Consider the following 15,144-nt stretch of genomic DNA (forward strand, 5'->3'; position numbering starts at 1 on the left):
TTCACATTCCATATGGTTTGGGCCTTGGACTGGTACAGGAAGGGCAATGTGAGGAAAGGAAATAGACTAAAAATAATTCATATGACATAGGACTTATAAACTTATGAGTCACAAAAAGTTAAAGAAAGTAAAACAGGAACTACGACTTACTGGGAAGTCACAGGCAATTATATGCCCAGTTTGAGGCAAGTATCAGTACAGATGCATGCACACACCCTGGTCTGTTACTGTCAACCAAACACAACTAAAATCAGATCACAATTTGACTCAAAATAGGACACCCAAAGTGACACTAAAGGAAGAAACTGCACCTAAAAGATCATATGGCTTTCATAAATTCTCAGCAGTGAGGATGGAATAAAAGAAAGAGGGTGAATATTAAGACCTGGAAAAATTGATGTTTAGTACTGAAGACATTCCTACTGCTATGACAAATAGAATCTAATCCATTTTATCCACAGTAACTGTAGGGTGAGATTTTAATTTTTCCCCTGGCTCTGGTTTCTTCTGAGCACTGAAACCAATTAGTAGAAAATATGAGTCAATGTGACTAGGGAATTTAGGTAATTTATCTTCCACCTCTGCTTGACAAGAACCTGGAAAAGGAGCAAGTACACTGTAGCCAAACACTACTGCCAACACTAAGTCTTCTTACCTGGACAGAATTTCTTCTCCATGAAGGTTTTCCAGTGCTTGTCCAACCTTTTCCCATGGTGGTGCTAAGCAGTTACTGTTAACATTATTCCCTTTACAATTGCTTGTTTTCTCATGTCCACTACCAGCAGAAGAAATCCCTACATTGAGAGGTAAGGTGAAGTTGGCATATGTAACTTATTCTCACTTATGCTTCCATTTGACTGAACACCAGCTTCTGAGGTCTCAGAAATGGTGACTTGAAAAAAATGGTGACTTGGTCTAGCTATGTCTTCTCTCTTCCACAAAGTTCAGTTTATCTGCACAGCTTCCCTTGAAATATAGTTATTTAATTCCTTGATGGCTTGCTATTTTTTTATATACTTTCCTGAGTTGACTTGCCCATCAGCATTTTTCTACTGAGCCCCTCCTTCCAGCCACAGAATCTCAGAATTTCTGTGGTCTACCATAGTACTGAAGTTTGCCATTTCCCAGTGTACTTCACCATTCCATGATGGTAGAATACAAAACTCAGAAGAGCCGGCACAAAGACAAACTAGGACATGACTATGTGAATAACTTTTGATACAGGCCATTTACCATAGTATCTTAAGAAAGAGCAATGTCATTATTCAAAATGTGCATAGTTGAGTGGAGCTCCTTCCATCTCCTTCCCCTCTGTCAACACATTGAGAAAATTGGTGCTTCTACAAGCACCTTTAATGAAATTTAGACCTCAAGGTGTCTTCCAAATAGAGCTTTGAAACAGAATAATGATGCATGTCAAAAGTCGTCGCCTGATCTTCAGCAAGGGGACTGGAAATTTTTGAGTGGATCAAGTAGTGTCTGTGAAGCTGAGAGTAAATAATAGAAATGTTCAGGCACCCTGTGGAGACAGGAGGAAAGGAGATCATATGAGGAAAAGACATATGACCAAACCAGAGCAGAAAAAAAGTTTTGAAAGAGCTAAAGCAAATTTCCTATAAGGACCCTGTGATCTTAACAAAACCATAAATATGATTGAACACTTCAAAGAAAATTTTATAAAAACAATAATGGTTAACAAGTCAAGAGTGAGATGAAATGGTAAATGGGAAACATTAGAGAAAAGATAAAAGCCATTAGTATTAGTGAGTGTCTCTGTAGAGCCCAAAAAGTTAAATAGAAAAAACTACTAAACAACCAAACATTTTCCAGAAGTCTAAGAAATTAGAATGTAAGGAAAATGCCAAATCATAAAATCAAGATAGACTTTGACATTTGTCAGCTTTAGACAAAGGGAAGAATTCATAGAAAAATCTATTAGCTTGGTGTGGCAGTGTACTTACTGCTCTAATCCCAGCATTGGGAAAACAGACGGGAAGACTGAATTCAAGGATATTCTAAGCTGCAAAGAGAGACTTTTCCTCAAAAGGAAGGAGGGAGAGAGGGAAGGAAAGGGAGAAAGGGAAGAAAGAGGAGAAAGGGAACAATGGAAAAGAGAGAAGAAAGGAAGGAAAGGGGTAGGTTAAGATTTGAGCTCAGGTGAAATATTCAATACCAGAAAAATATTAGAATGATTCTCAAAGAATCCTGAGTTAATGTGTGGAGAATGGAATAATAACTCCATGGTTAAGTAATTACAAAGGAGCAATAAGCTTGTTTACTCAAGGAAAAATTCAGGAAGGGAACATATTTGCTTTATAGAATCTCCCCCTCCTTTTCTTTTTTCTTTGGATTAAAAATAGTAATCAGCAATGAAAAACAGCCCACTAGGAAGCACACAGTGGAGTTGAACTGAAATGGTTTGCATTAAACATTGTGGAGATAACAGTAATCAGTCAATCATTCATAGTATAATAATACAAATAATGAAAATAAAGTATTGGAATGTTGCATAAGTACTAATTTTCTTATGCGTTATACCAAATCTATTAATGATGTGTTAAACTTCTATGTGAACTTTGTTAACAGGAAAAATGATGATTTTTTTACATCCTTTGTTAACATTTGGAAAATATTTTAGAAATTTGAGAAAGTGAAAACATGATCTACTTCATAAAAATGGTTTCGGCTTGACTATGTACATAGAACTATCTGAAGGGATGGTCAATGATGACTGTTGTCTGGGCAAAAACATTTTTGAGTGAAATTTGGTTTAGCCATCTTATTAATTTCTCTCTTGGTTTTTTTTTTTCAGTTTTATTGTCAATGCTGTTGTCTTTGAAGTTTTGAGTGTTGGTTTTATAAAGCAAGATGTTATTCTTTTTAAGTGCCATAGTTGGCATAGCAGTCACATTGAGTGGAAGGCTTCCTAATAAAAGCTCATTTCAATATAGAGTCCACACTGAGGGATGAATCTGCAGTACATTCATCCTGGAGAGTAACATAGTACCATTATAATCTGGCTGATTTCGTCTTGGCTTACTTTCTTTAGAACAATATATTATATTATAACCCCAAACAGTCAAATGTTACATAATAGGGTCTTTGCATGCCATTTGAATATTTTATTCATACCTTTGAATCAGTGAGAGTTGAAACCCTAGTTATTTTAACCATCATGACCCTTCTAGACATAACATGTAGATATCTCAAGGAAAAATTTATGACTAGCCAATCCTAAAATCATATGCATGTTCTTCATTCTCAGCATAGTTAGCAATTTATATATAAAAATGTCCATCTTAATTTTCTGATTAGAGACACATAAATAAATATGTATAGGCATGCTCATTTGGGCCTTTATTTTAAAAACTCAGAGTGATAACTTTACATTCATTGACCTATATCCTTACATGACAGTTTCATAATGAATTCAATATTTTAAGATACATTTTAATGAAACTTGAAAGAACGTATGTATGTGGACCACCTTATACCATGACATAAGGAACAGGTTTCTTTCCTGCTTATGGCTGATATGTAACATATCCTATTCCAAAATTTAAAAGAGAAGCAATTAAGTTAAACTTTATCCAAGCACTGGTCACCTGTGCCTATAACCTAGCTATTCAGAGGCTGAGATCTGAGGATCACTGTTTAAAGACAGGAAGTCCATGAGAAGACTCTTTTCTATAGTTAACCCTCCCGAAAGCCAGAAGTAGATGTATGCCTCAAGTGATAGAGCACTAGCCTTGATCAAAAGAGAAAGCTCAAGGGCAGTGCCCAGAGCTTGAGATCAAGCCCTAGGACTGCCACCCAAAAAAGGAAGTTCATTTTAATGAGATATCTTTGATACCTTAAAATCTTAAGTATTGTTACTAATTTATTAGAACTTTTTACTTTTACTATTTCTTTCCTTTGACATGGTCATGCTTATTGTTTGAATTTGTTAAGCTTTAAGCCACCACTGCCCTTCTTAAATACATTACAACCAAAAAAAAGTAAACCATTACATACATACTGTTATAGCTCAGTGGTAAAATACATACCTAATATACTTGAGGCCCTGGGTTTGATCCCTAGCACCACAAACTTTTAGATAAATATCTAATTACCAAAACAAATGGTATTTACATTTACATTTTACATTTTAAAATACTATTGCTTTCATTTTTCTTATAAACATCTTAAGTTAGAAAAGCTCATTCATGTTATATAATTAAATGAAATTTTAAAGTGTCTTTGTAAACATGCAATTTTTTAAATCTTCAGATATTGATGAATGTTCCTTCCAAAATATTTGTGTCTTTGGAACATGTAATAATTTACCTGGAATGTTTCACTGTATCTGTGATGATGGTTATGAACTGGACAGAACTGGAGGGAACTGTACAGGTATGCCACTTAAGGGCTCAGTGCTATTTGGTTTGGTTGAAGTGATTATTTTGCGCTAAATTAAAATGCCTCAAATTTCTGCTTACTACATTTTTCTGAAAAAGAAAATTGCATTCTGATGCATTTTTAAAGATGGATTTGATAAATTTTACTAAAAATATTTAGTTGAAACTATTACAAATTATAAATTATAAATATGAGTGTATATGTGCATATATTTGATGTATATGCACAGATATGTAATTTTAGTTTACCAAATAGTGACATAACTTTTTCTTCCTCAAAACTGAGATACTTGTTGAATGTCAGTGGCTCATGCCTGGAAACCTAGATACTCAGGAATCTGAGATCTGAGGATCACAGTTTGAACACAGCCCAGCAAGAAAGCCATGAAACTCTTCTTTTAAATTAACCACCAAAAAGCTGGAAGTAGGGCTGTGGCTCAAAGTAGTAGAGCATTAGCTTTGAGCACAAAAGCTCAAGGGCAGTGTCCAGATCCTGAGTTTAAGTTCCAGGATTCACACACACACACACACACACACACACACACACACACACACACAAAATGAAGAGATGCTTAATTACTCTTTGAAACGTAAAGTGTTACATGACATTGTTATATCATGGAACCTGTTTTTAGGTACATAGGAAGTTAAGATATTTCTCTTCATTTTACCAAGTCATCCCTAATCTTTACGGAGTTGATAAAACTCCCACAAATAGTTTCAAGCAGAAATATGAATCAAAATGTTAACATGGGTGTTTTCAATGCTCCTAGATGTCGATGAGTGTGCGGATCCCATCAACTGTGTCAACGGCCTCTGTGTCAACACACCTGGTCGTTATGAGTGCAACTGCCCACCAGATTTCCAGCTGAACCCCACAGGTGTGGGTTGTGTTGGTGAGTAAAGAACATGACGTGAACGAATAGTATTACACAGAGTTGAATGTTTATATTCTCCTGGTAGTGAACTGTAGTACATGTTTGCTGCAATTGACTTAAAAAGAAAATCCTTCCTTTAAGAAACTCTAGATTGTTTTCAGGTTTGCAAATGACAGCTGACCAGCAGTAGCCATGTTCAGAGGACTATTGGGGTACAGTATCTGCAAAGAAAGGAAATACAGAATGGAAAGCTGAGCTAGCTATGATTATGTTCTCACTGAAACTATTAAAATCTTGTTTTCCCTGTACTACTTTTCCTTCGTAAGTTCTTATCAAATTGTTTAGAAATATAAAAGCAGACCCATTGGATGGCATGGTAAATGATATATATCTTTATTGAATGGTATGTATGTGAAAAATTGATCTACCAGCAATTCCTCTCTGTGTTTTATGTACTAAAGATATTAACAATGACATGTGTAAGGTTATGATTGCAGGATTACTTATGGTACCATGGATTTAGAAATAGTTTTCATAAACTGAGTGATTTATTTAGAAGAGTCAGTTGGACACTATAGAGATCATAGAGAAGTTGTTCATAAAGCATGATGAGAAAAAGTTATAGAAATTAGATTCCTGAGAAAAAATACCATTATGTGATCTACAGTGAATACCTTAGAACAGAAAATATTTAGTTGGAAAGAAGATATGTAAAAATCGAATCCAAGCTGGCTGCTAGTGGCTCTTAATTATAAATCCTAGCTCAATAGGAGGAGGAGAATAGAAGGATCAAGATTCAAGCCCAGGGCTGGGGATATAGCCTAGTGGCAAGAGTGCCTGCCTCGGATACACGAGGCCCTAGGTTCGATTCCCCAGCACCACATATACAGAAAACGGCCAGAAGCGGCGCTGTGGCTCAAGTGGCAGAGTGCTAGCCTTGAGCGGGAAGAAGCCAGGGACAGTGCTCAGGCCCTGAGTCCAAGGCCCAGGACTGGCCAAAAAAAAAAAAAAAAAAAAAAAAAAGATTCAAGCCCAGCTTAGGTAGAAGAACCCAGCCAGAGAGACTGTCTCGGTAGAGGGATGTTAGAAGTCACATGCCTGTGTTCCCAGCAACTAGAGGAAACCTACAGTAGGCCAACTACAGCTCAGATGTGTGCCTTGGAAGAATGTGAGACCCTGTATCAAAATTAACAGTGAAAAACAGGGCTGCAGACACAGCTCAAGAGTGTGACTAACGAAGGCACGATGCCTCTGTGCCTCTGACCATATAAAACCATATTTATCTAAATGAACTCCAGGAAATGGAGTTTGTTATTTTTGTTGTTTTCTTTTCTTTTTATGTGGTTTGTTTGCTTATTGGTCTGTGGGAGGGTAAGGAGGACACAGAAATGGAGGAAGAAAGGGTAAGTAATTGCAGCAGTGGTCCCCACTAGACACTATGTTAAAAATGAACTGTACAACTTGTTGGTGGGGACAAGAGGAAAACACTGGGAAAGAGTGAAGGAAGGGGTGACATTGTCCAAAAAGAAATGTACTCTTTACCTGACTTACGTAACTGTAAGTTACATGTCACCTTTACATGTTACCTTTGTAACAATAATATTTTAGTTTAAAAAAAAAATCACTAAGCCAGCCTAGCAAGCATGAGGAACTCAGTTCAAATTCCAGTTCCACCCCCTCAAAAGTAAATTAATAACAGTATATTTGGATAGTCAGGAAGATGAATAGAGAATAAAATGGAGAAAAGAGAGGAAGGAAGGATCTAATACAGAAAGGGCCCCTGAGTTAACTCACCTGTCTGCATCCAAGATTAAGCAACAAAAATAAAATGAAAAAAGAAATGAGATTAAATAATAAGGAACCACACATGATTTTATTTGCAGCTAGAAATGAAAATTAATTTGTAAACTTGTAAGGACTTCGGCTTTTATTGTGCCTGACATGAGAAGATGGGAAGATAAAGTGGATATTTTTCTGGCTATGGAAGTCAAAACAGAGTAGTTAGGTTAAGAGCAGAAGTGGGTCCAGCACCCATGGATCACACTATAATCCAAGCTTTGGAGGCTAAATCCGAGAATTGAAGTTCAAACCCAACCAGAACAAAGAAATTCAAGGACCTCTTTGCCTCCACCTAACCAACAGAAAGGCAAAAATGGAGGTGTGGCTTTAGTAGAGTCCTAGCTGTGATTAGAAAGCCGAGCGAGAGCACAAGGCCCTAAGTTCACACTGTAGAGTTAGGAAGCCACTGCCATCATCCTGGTGAAGGGGTGATGGTGTTTTGATTTCAGGTCCTAGTAGTAGCGACATGTGGGCAGTCATACTCCAGCTGTTTTCTAAAGGTAGAATTTTAAAACCTTGTTACTGGCCTTACTACATGGTGACAGTGAAGTGTTTAGTATGGCACTGAGGTTTAAGAACTTAACAAGTTAAAAAATAAGGAAAAAAAGGAACATCTATTATCTATTTATTGAAAATGCATAAAACATGGAAGAAAGAGAGCTGGTTTATCAGAGAGGATATTAGAGAGAGCTGAATATCAAGAGCTGGACTTTTAGAAATGTTAGAGATACAAGAGGAGAAATAAAATGGGCAGTTGTCAGAAAGACAGTTTAGGAAAGAGATTTATAATTTTATGAATTCTCTGTATTTGAAGCATTGGAATTAAGATTGATTGTGTAACTAAATGGTAACTATAACTAGAGATAAGCAAAAGTGTAAGATTCACTTGATTTTGTTTTTACTTAGCTCTAAAATCATAAAAGACTGTTGTTCTCAAAAGCCTACAGATCTCACCATGGAAAGTGACCTTGAGAGAATGTGGTTGATGGAGAGAGGAGGGAGGCACTGGGTGATCAGTATTTCTTTGCTATGATACATGCTTTAAACAACTTACCCTAGATTTATTTCCATTATTCATAAATGTAAGACACAAATGGATTCTACTAAAACTTTCATGCATTTATATTGATATCCAGAGCATCCCAAATGACAAAAGTCTTACCTTATTTATTCCATGAGAATATATATACCTATATATATAGAATTCTATATATATAGGTATATATATATATCTATATTCTATAAAGATTTTCCCCTCAGAAAGTCTGTCATCAGTTATCCTGTGTGGCTCAGTCTTGAAAAGGTTCAAAGGAAGAAGTTTGTTTTGTATGAAAGATTAAAATAGACTTGTATTAGTTTCCAGAAATATGAATTTCATATTTTGAGTGTTTTTATCCTTACCCTCCCTCCCAAGGAGTTCTCACCATAACAAAGATCACTTGAATCTTTTTTGTTGTTCTGCAGACAACCGTGTAGGCAACTGCTATCTGAAATTTGGTCCTCGAGGAGACGGAAGTCTGTCTTGCAACACAGAAATTGGGGTGGGGGTCAGTCGCTCCTCCTGCTGCTGCTCCCTGGGGAAGGCCTGGGGCAACCCCTGTGAGACTTGCCCCCCTGTCAACAGCAGTAAGTGTGGAGATGAAGATGGGAAGAGAAGAAGTTCTCATTTTCTGCTTGGGCTTGGGTGGAGGAGTGGACAGAGGAGGTAGGAAAGACAAAACAGACACTAGAAAGGAGTAGCATTTGAACTATGTTCAATGATTGTGCTAACCTAGCCAAGAGTGTTTTATATAAAAGGAATCTGACTTTTTCTACTTTTGTTGTTTTCTGGGATTTTTAAAAAACTGTATCCATAATATAATAGGAAGGGTTATCATATCCATTCTCTACCGGATCATCATGAAGGCCATTCGAGAACCACTTCTCAGAGGTTTGCTCAGATTCACAGCGTCTGAATACCTTTACTCATAGAAAGAAATTATAGAGTACCTTTAAATTGAGACACAAATTTCTGATGTGCACTCAGACCTTTGAACTATAGTCCTCATTTTTGTTTACTAGCCAAAAATGTTACAATATAAATTATTTTTAAGCAAATAGCTAACAAGGAGCTGCTTGTTCACACCTGTAATCCTAACTACTCAGCAAGCCGAGATCTGAGGCAGATCTCAAGCAGAGAAGTCTCAGGGACTCTTATTTCCAATTAACCAGCAAAGATCTGGATGTGGAGGTGTGGCTTGAGTGACAGAGCACCAGCCTTGAGTGGAAAAGCCAAGCAAGAGTGAAAAGCCCAGTTCAAGTCCCAGTACTGGCACAAATTTAAAAAAAAAAAATAGTTTTTGTTTTAACACCAAGTATATCATTTACAAAGTGATGATGTTTTGGTTTGTTTTTTTTCTGAGTGAAGTGTGATGTACATTACAACAGATGTATTTGAGAGAACACTGAGAAAATAGGGTGCATACGAAGATGGGTGTTGTGAGCCTAGCAGTCGCTGTGAGTTGCTCATTGTCTCAGCCACTTCAATGGGATATGGATCTCAAATCTCTTCTCTTCCATTGTCTGGTAGCTGAATATTACACCCTGTGTCCTGGAGGTGAAGGCTTTAGACCCAACCCCATCACAATCATCTTAGAAGGTAAGCTCAGTGCCATCTGTCACTTAGACTTAAATGACATAAAGGACATATTTTAGAGAAAAAGCAAGTATCAAAGTTGGTGTGGTACAGTCTCACCAGGACTACTTAGCACAATTGCAGCTAGGAAATGAGCCACTACTGTTTTCTGTACCAATTTAATAGAGGTAATGACCCCTTGCAGGGGTCTCATGTCCACTTACTTACCCTGCAGGGATATCTACTGACCTTTGTCCTCCAACTTCAATCATCCCCCAGTCTGCCGGTTTCACACTTCCTAAAAACTTAGATTAAACTCTGTCCTTGTGGACATTCATTTGGATGCATAGAAATCCATAGCTGTTAATATATACTACAAAAAAATGAATGCTAGAGAAGTAAAGTAGACTGTGTTTGGGTGGCAGGTACAAAAGAGTAGAGGGAGAATGGATGGAGAATGTGAGTGAGGATGAATATGGTTTCAGTGCTTTATCTGAAAATACAAAAACAAAACAATGAAACCTGTTGAAATTGTGTGAAGAAGAGGAAAACAGTCGAAGGAGAGTGATGGAGAGGAAAGAGTTTGATTGGGATATATCATATTATATATGGGAATGTCATAATGAACCCCTCTTTGTCCAGCTAATATATGCCAGTAAAACATCTTTTTTTAAAACAGTCCATAGACATTGGAAGATCACCCATTTAAAGCTTTGCTACTAGCTGTTGTCTTTCCCAATGACTGCCTCTCTGTATGTAGACATTGACGAGTGCCAGGAGTTACCAGGTCTCTGCCAGGGTGGAAACTGCATCAACACTTTTGGGAGCTTCCAGTGTGAGTGTCCACAGGGCTACTACCTGAGTGAGGAAACCCGCATCTGTGAAGGTGAGGCGAATGCACATGGTTACAGAATGACAGTGACCACTGAGGGTTGGAGTGATGGCCTATTGAAATTGTTCATAGCCTTCTTACTTTCATATCCATGTTGCCAATTTGTGTGATGATTAGTTTAATTTGCAATTTCTTTGTGACAATTTGCTGTTTTTCTGAGTAAGATGGTTGATGAAATAGACTACTCAATAATTATTAGCGTGCCTATTAATGGAAATTATATTTCATTGAGAGGAAAAATAGGTAAGCTTAAATGTGACTCTTAGCTAATGTTGGGCAGAAGTTTTTAAACAGCAGATAGGATAGGAAGATGTTAAAGAACACCTCGGTCTTTCTGGTTTCTACCTCCTTGTTCATGACATACCATTATAATAACACTATTAGGGACCTGTCTCACCCCTACATCAGGGACTTCTGGAGACAGCTGATATTCATCTTTATACTATAAGCCCTAGCCTGCACTAGAGTCTCAATAGTCACTTATGGAATGCATAAATGTTTCCAGAATAAGAACATATAGCCTGTCATAACCTTTCTACTGGAACATAATTAAGCCAACACATCTGAAAGAACTGTTATGCAATCAGAAACAAAGGCCATAGCCACCTTACCTCTGGAATCTCTGAATGAAATACTAACTGGAAAGCAGCTACAAAGATAAAGGCTCTCCTAACCTCAATGTAGTATATTAGTATTAAAGACTTGGCTTAGATGACATAAGAGGAATATAAAATTGAAAGAAATTCCCTTGGAAAGTGTGTCTGAAAAAATTATGTATCCTTTGTCTTGTATGTAAGTTTATCTGATTTGGAGAGTGGAAAGGGAAGCACAGAAACAGCAAGACGAAAGGGTGAACTAATTCATCCATGCAACCACTAGACACTATTTTGAAAATGAACTGTACAACTTACGAGGGAAGGAAATCAGGAGGGGAAAAACTAGGAGAGAATGAGGGAAGGGGTGACACTGTTCCATAGGAAATGTACTCATTACTTGACTCAAGTAACTGTAACCCCTAAGTACATCACCTTTACCATAAAATTAAAAAAGAAAGCTGAACAAATATTGTTAAGATGGCAATAGATCCCATGTTGATCAAAGGAAAACAAAAGCCGTACAATGACAGTAGATTATTATTCACCATTTTGGATTAATTCCTTTTCAGGATTTACATTTTTGTCAGACTAGAATTTTTTTCTTTGAAAGAAAAATATATGTATCATATAAATGCATATGTGAGGAATATTGTCTTTGTCTCTAAACTTCATATGCACATGAAATTGTGGGCTCATGTATGCTTTGCTCAATAAGATAAATTATTTAAGCTCACCAAAAACATGTTTCATAGTTCATAGCTCTTTTTGCCTGCTGCAGATATCGATGAGTGTTTTGCACACCCCGGCGTATGTGGGCCTGGCACCTGCTATAACACCCTGGGAAACTACACCTGTATTTGCCCACCGGAGTACATGCAGGTCAATGGAGGCCGCCACTGCATGGGTATGTGAGTGAAAGCACCCAAATGGCCGTCAGACTGAGCCGCTTAAGTAGTGTTCAGTTTAGTTGGAAATTCAATCTTCATGAATGGTTACATATTTCAGAGTCTCTTGACTTTTAGCTTTACAGTTACATGTTTTGAGTCTAAGGTAAGAGATTTCATCAGCTGTTGCTGTTACATGTCTTAGATCATTTCAGTTCTCTGGTATAAATTATACATTAATATAAAAATAAACTACATTTTCAATTTAATACTATATGGAAGTGAAAACTCTGATCAAGATGCACTGGATACTTAGATGGACATGTTAAATTGTAACCCCTTTGTATAACCTTGTAAAAGTCAGGGGAAAAATAAGATAAAAAATAAATGTAAATGTAATACTAAATCAGGTATGGTGCTTTACATCTGTAATCACAACTATTCCCCATGTATCCCTGAGATGGGGAATGTTGTGATTGAAGGCAAGGCTAGGCAAAAGTTAGGAGACCCCAACTCAATCAGTAAGCTGGGCCTGTGGTTCTATCTTCACGGGAAGCCAAAAATGTGAGACTGTGTTTGGAAAATAACTAAAGCCAAAAGGTCTGGGGGTGCTGTATAGCACCTCCCTAGCTAGTGAGAGGTCCTGAGTTCAAAATCCTAGTACCACAACAAATGTCTTGAGACTTTATACTTTTTAAGTTGTATAAATGTTTTTAATTAGAGAAATAGTGCCTTTCACAAAAATTATAAATGAAATCCTGCACCTAAAACCCAGAGTTTGAAAAACTATTTAAAACAGAAGAGATAGGAATCTTAAACTGATTTGCCAAATTCAGAGCGTTATTTTAAGGTGGCTGCAAATCCTGAAGATGCTTTCAGCTTTCTCTTTTTTTTTTTTTTTTTTTTTTGGCCAGTCCTGGGCCTTGGACTCAGGGCCTGAGCACTGTCCCTGGCTTCTTCCCGCTCAAGGCTAGCACTCCGCCACTTGAGCCACAGCGCCGCTTCTGGCCGTTTTCTGTATATGTGGTGCTGGGGAATCGAACCTAGGGCCTCGTGTATCCGAGGCAGGCACTCTTGCCACTAGGCTACATCCCCAGCCCTCAGCTTTCTCTTTTGACTCGAAGATGTGTGTGAGCTTCACCATGCATGGTCTGCGGGTTTCGCTGGTGAGCTAATGGATTTCTGTCCATGCAGACATGAGGAAAAGCTTTTGCTACCGAAGCTATAACGGAACCACCTGTGAGAACGAGTTACCTTTCAACGTGACAAAGAGGATGTGCTGTTGTACATACAATGTTGGCAAAGCCTGGAACAAACCTTGTGAACCGTGCCCAATGCCAGGAACAAGTAAGCACAAGTTCCATGCTTCTGCTAAAGGCCTAGTTCAGAAAGTGCACATGTGCAGAACAGCATAGTGCACAAGTGTGCCCTGATGCCAGAGCTGCTCTGCCATGGGCATCACAGCCATGTCACAGGGCTCAACTTCCCAACTGGACTTTTGGACTCATCACCAATTATTTCTCTAGGTTTTCTTTTTCCTTTGAGATATTGGGGACTCAGGTTTGCTGGCCTTGTTTACTCTAATGAGACTTACCACTTGAACCACTCCTCCATCCCTGCTTTTTGTTAATTAATTGGACTTTTCTGCCCATTCAGGCTTTGCGTTACAATCCTAGGCATGAGCCACTGGTGATTGGTTCATTCACTAATTTCTAGGATGCATGTTTCTTTTATTTAGGGAGTAACACTAGAAAAGTGTTATTTTGAATGAGTTTGAAAATGTTAAAATTGTGTTGTTTTATTTATATTTTAAAGCTGATTTTAAAGCCATATGTGGAAATATTCCTGGATTCACCTTTGACATTCACACAGGAAAAGCTGTTGGTGAGTCTTCCAAATTATGTTTGCTTATGCATGTATGTATTTCATTATATATCATATTTTAAAAATCATGTTGTTTTTAAAAATTCAGCAGTTCCACAAAATATTGTCATCTGGCTGTCCATCTAATATAGTTAGTGAATCCAGAAAAGAATCATGCTTAGAGCAAGTATTATGTACAACTGATGGCATTTGCCCATCAGTATAGTCTAGAGATGGAGTTACTATATTTATGTGACAATCTCAACATACCATCAGTATACACATACCATGTCAATATTTGAAGCATATGACTAAATAATCTACCATACTGTAAACAATTTGTACTATTTTTAACAACATGTGTTTAAGTCTTTAGTATATTTTATAGTGTCCCTTTCTGTTCTAGTTACAAATTTTCAGAATTATTACTCATAGAAATTACTTCCTTCTGAATATAATTTGTTGCTTACTCTACATGTCTTCCTCAGAGTTTCAGTCAGAAATGTAATTTCAAGTCTCTGTTCCATATACACATGTAACACAATATATGAAATAAAGGAAACATAACTTTTAGCATATGAATAGCAGTAACTTGGGTGACCTGACTTAACTCAAAGCAATGGTTGATTCCCTAAGAAGTTAATTTACCTTATTGACACTTAAAATTCATATTTAATGGCCTGTTGTATTTTCATAAACCACAGAGCCATTTATGCCAGTACATATTTGATTTTGTCACCGAATGTATATTCTCATTCCAGGATTTACATAGTGTTTTTTTGAGATTATTTGTTAAATATATTAGGCAGAACCACATACATTTTACTAAATCTGTTCCACTGCAGACATCGATGAATGTAAGGAGATTCCAGGCATTTGTGCAAACGGTGTGTGCATTAACCAGATTGGCAGCTTCCGCTGTGAATGCCCTACAGGCTTCAGTTATAATGACTTGCTCTTGGTCTGTGAAGGTAATGTGGATAATGTATGCTCTTTGTCCATCAAGAGCAGATGGGCGTCTCTCTCTCTCTCTTCCATCTAATTTCTTGTGTAGTTCTTGTTTGTTTGTTTTGTGCTTTTGGGTTGAACATAGGTCCTGGCACTTGCAAGGCAAGCATTTTACCACTCCTACTCCGTGCTCAAGTCCTTCTTCTTTTCAGTCTCTTCTGTGAGGGTCTGGT

The 15,144-nt window shown here is 37.4% G+C and overlaps 1 protein-coding gene across 1 annotated transcript in view; it reads left to right on the forward strand.

Annotated features, from left to right (window-relative positions):
• The window catches only part of Fbn2 (fibrillin 2), a 228,437-nt gene that overhangs the window by 173,571 nt on the left and 39,722 nt on the right, over positions 1 to 15,144 (forward strand). Inside the window, exons 35-43 of the mRNA XM_048357068.1 lie at positions 4,270 to 4,392; positions 5,171 to 5,293; positions 8,579 to 8,740; positions 9,684 to 9,752; positions 10,489 to 10,614; positions 11,995 to 12,120; positions 13,295 to 13,447; positions 13,916 to 13,984; positions 14,809 to 14,934. Coding sequence (XP_048213025.1) covers positions 4,270 to 4,392; positions 5,171 to 5,293; positions 8,579 to 8,740; positions 9,684 to 9,752; positions 10,489 to 10,614; positions 11,995 to 12,120; positions 13,295 to 13,447; positions 13,916 to 13,984; positions 14,809 to 14,934 — 1,077 coding nt within the window. The remainder of the gene's footprint in view (positions 1 to 4,269; positions 4,393 to 5,170; positions 5,294 to 8,578; positions 8,741 to 9,683; positions 9,753 to 10,488; positions 10,615 to 11,994; positions 12,121 to 13,294; positions 13,448 to 13,915; positions 13,985 to 14,808; positions 14,935 to 15,144) is intronic.

The sequence above is a fragment of the Perognathus longimembris genome, chromosome 11 (assembly GCF_023159225.1).
Source record: "Perognathus longimembris pacificus isolate PPM17 chromosome 11, ASM2315922v1, whole genome shotgun sequence".
Lineage (NCBI taxonomy): Eukaryota > Metazoa > Chordata > Mammalia > Rodentia > Heteromyidae > Perognathus > Perognathus longimembris.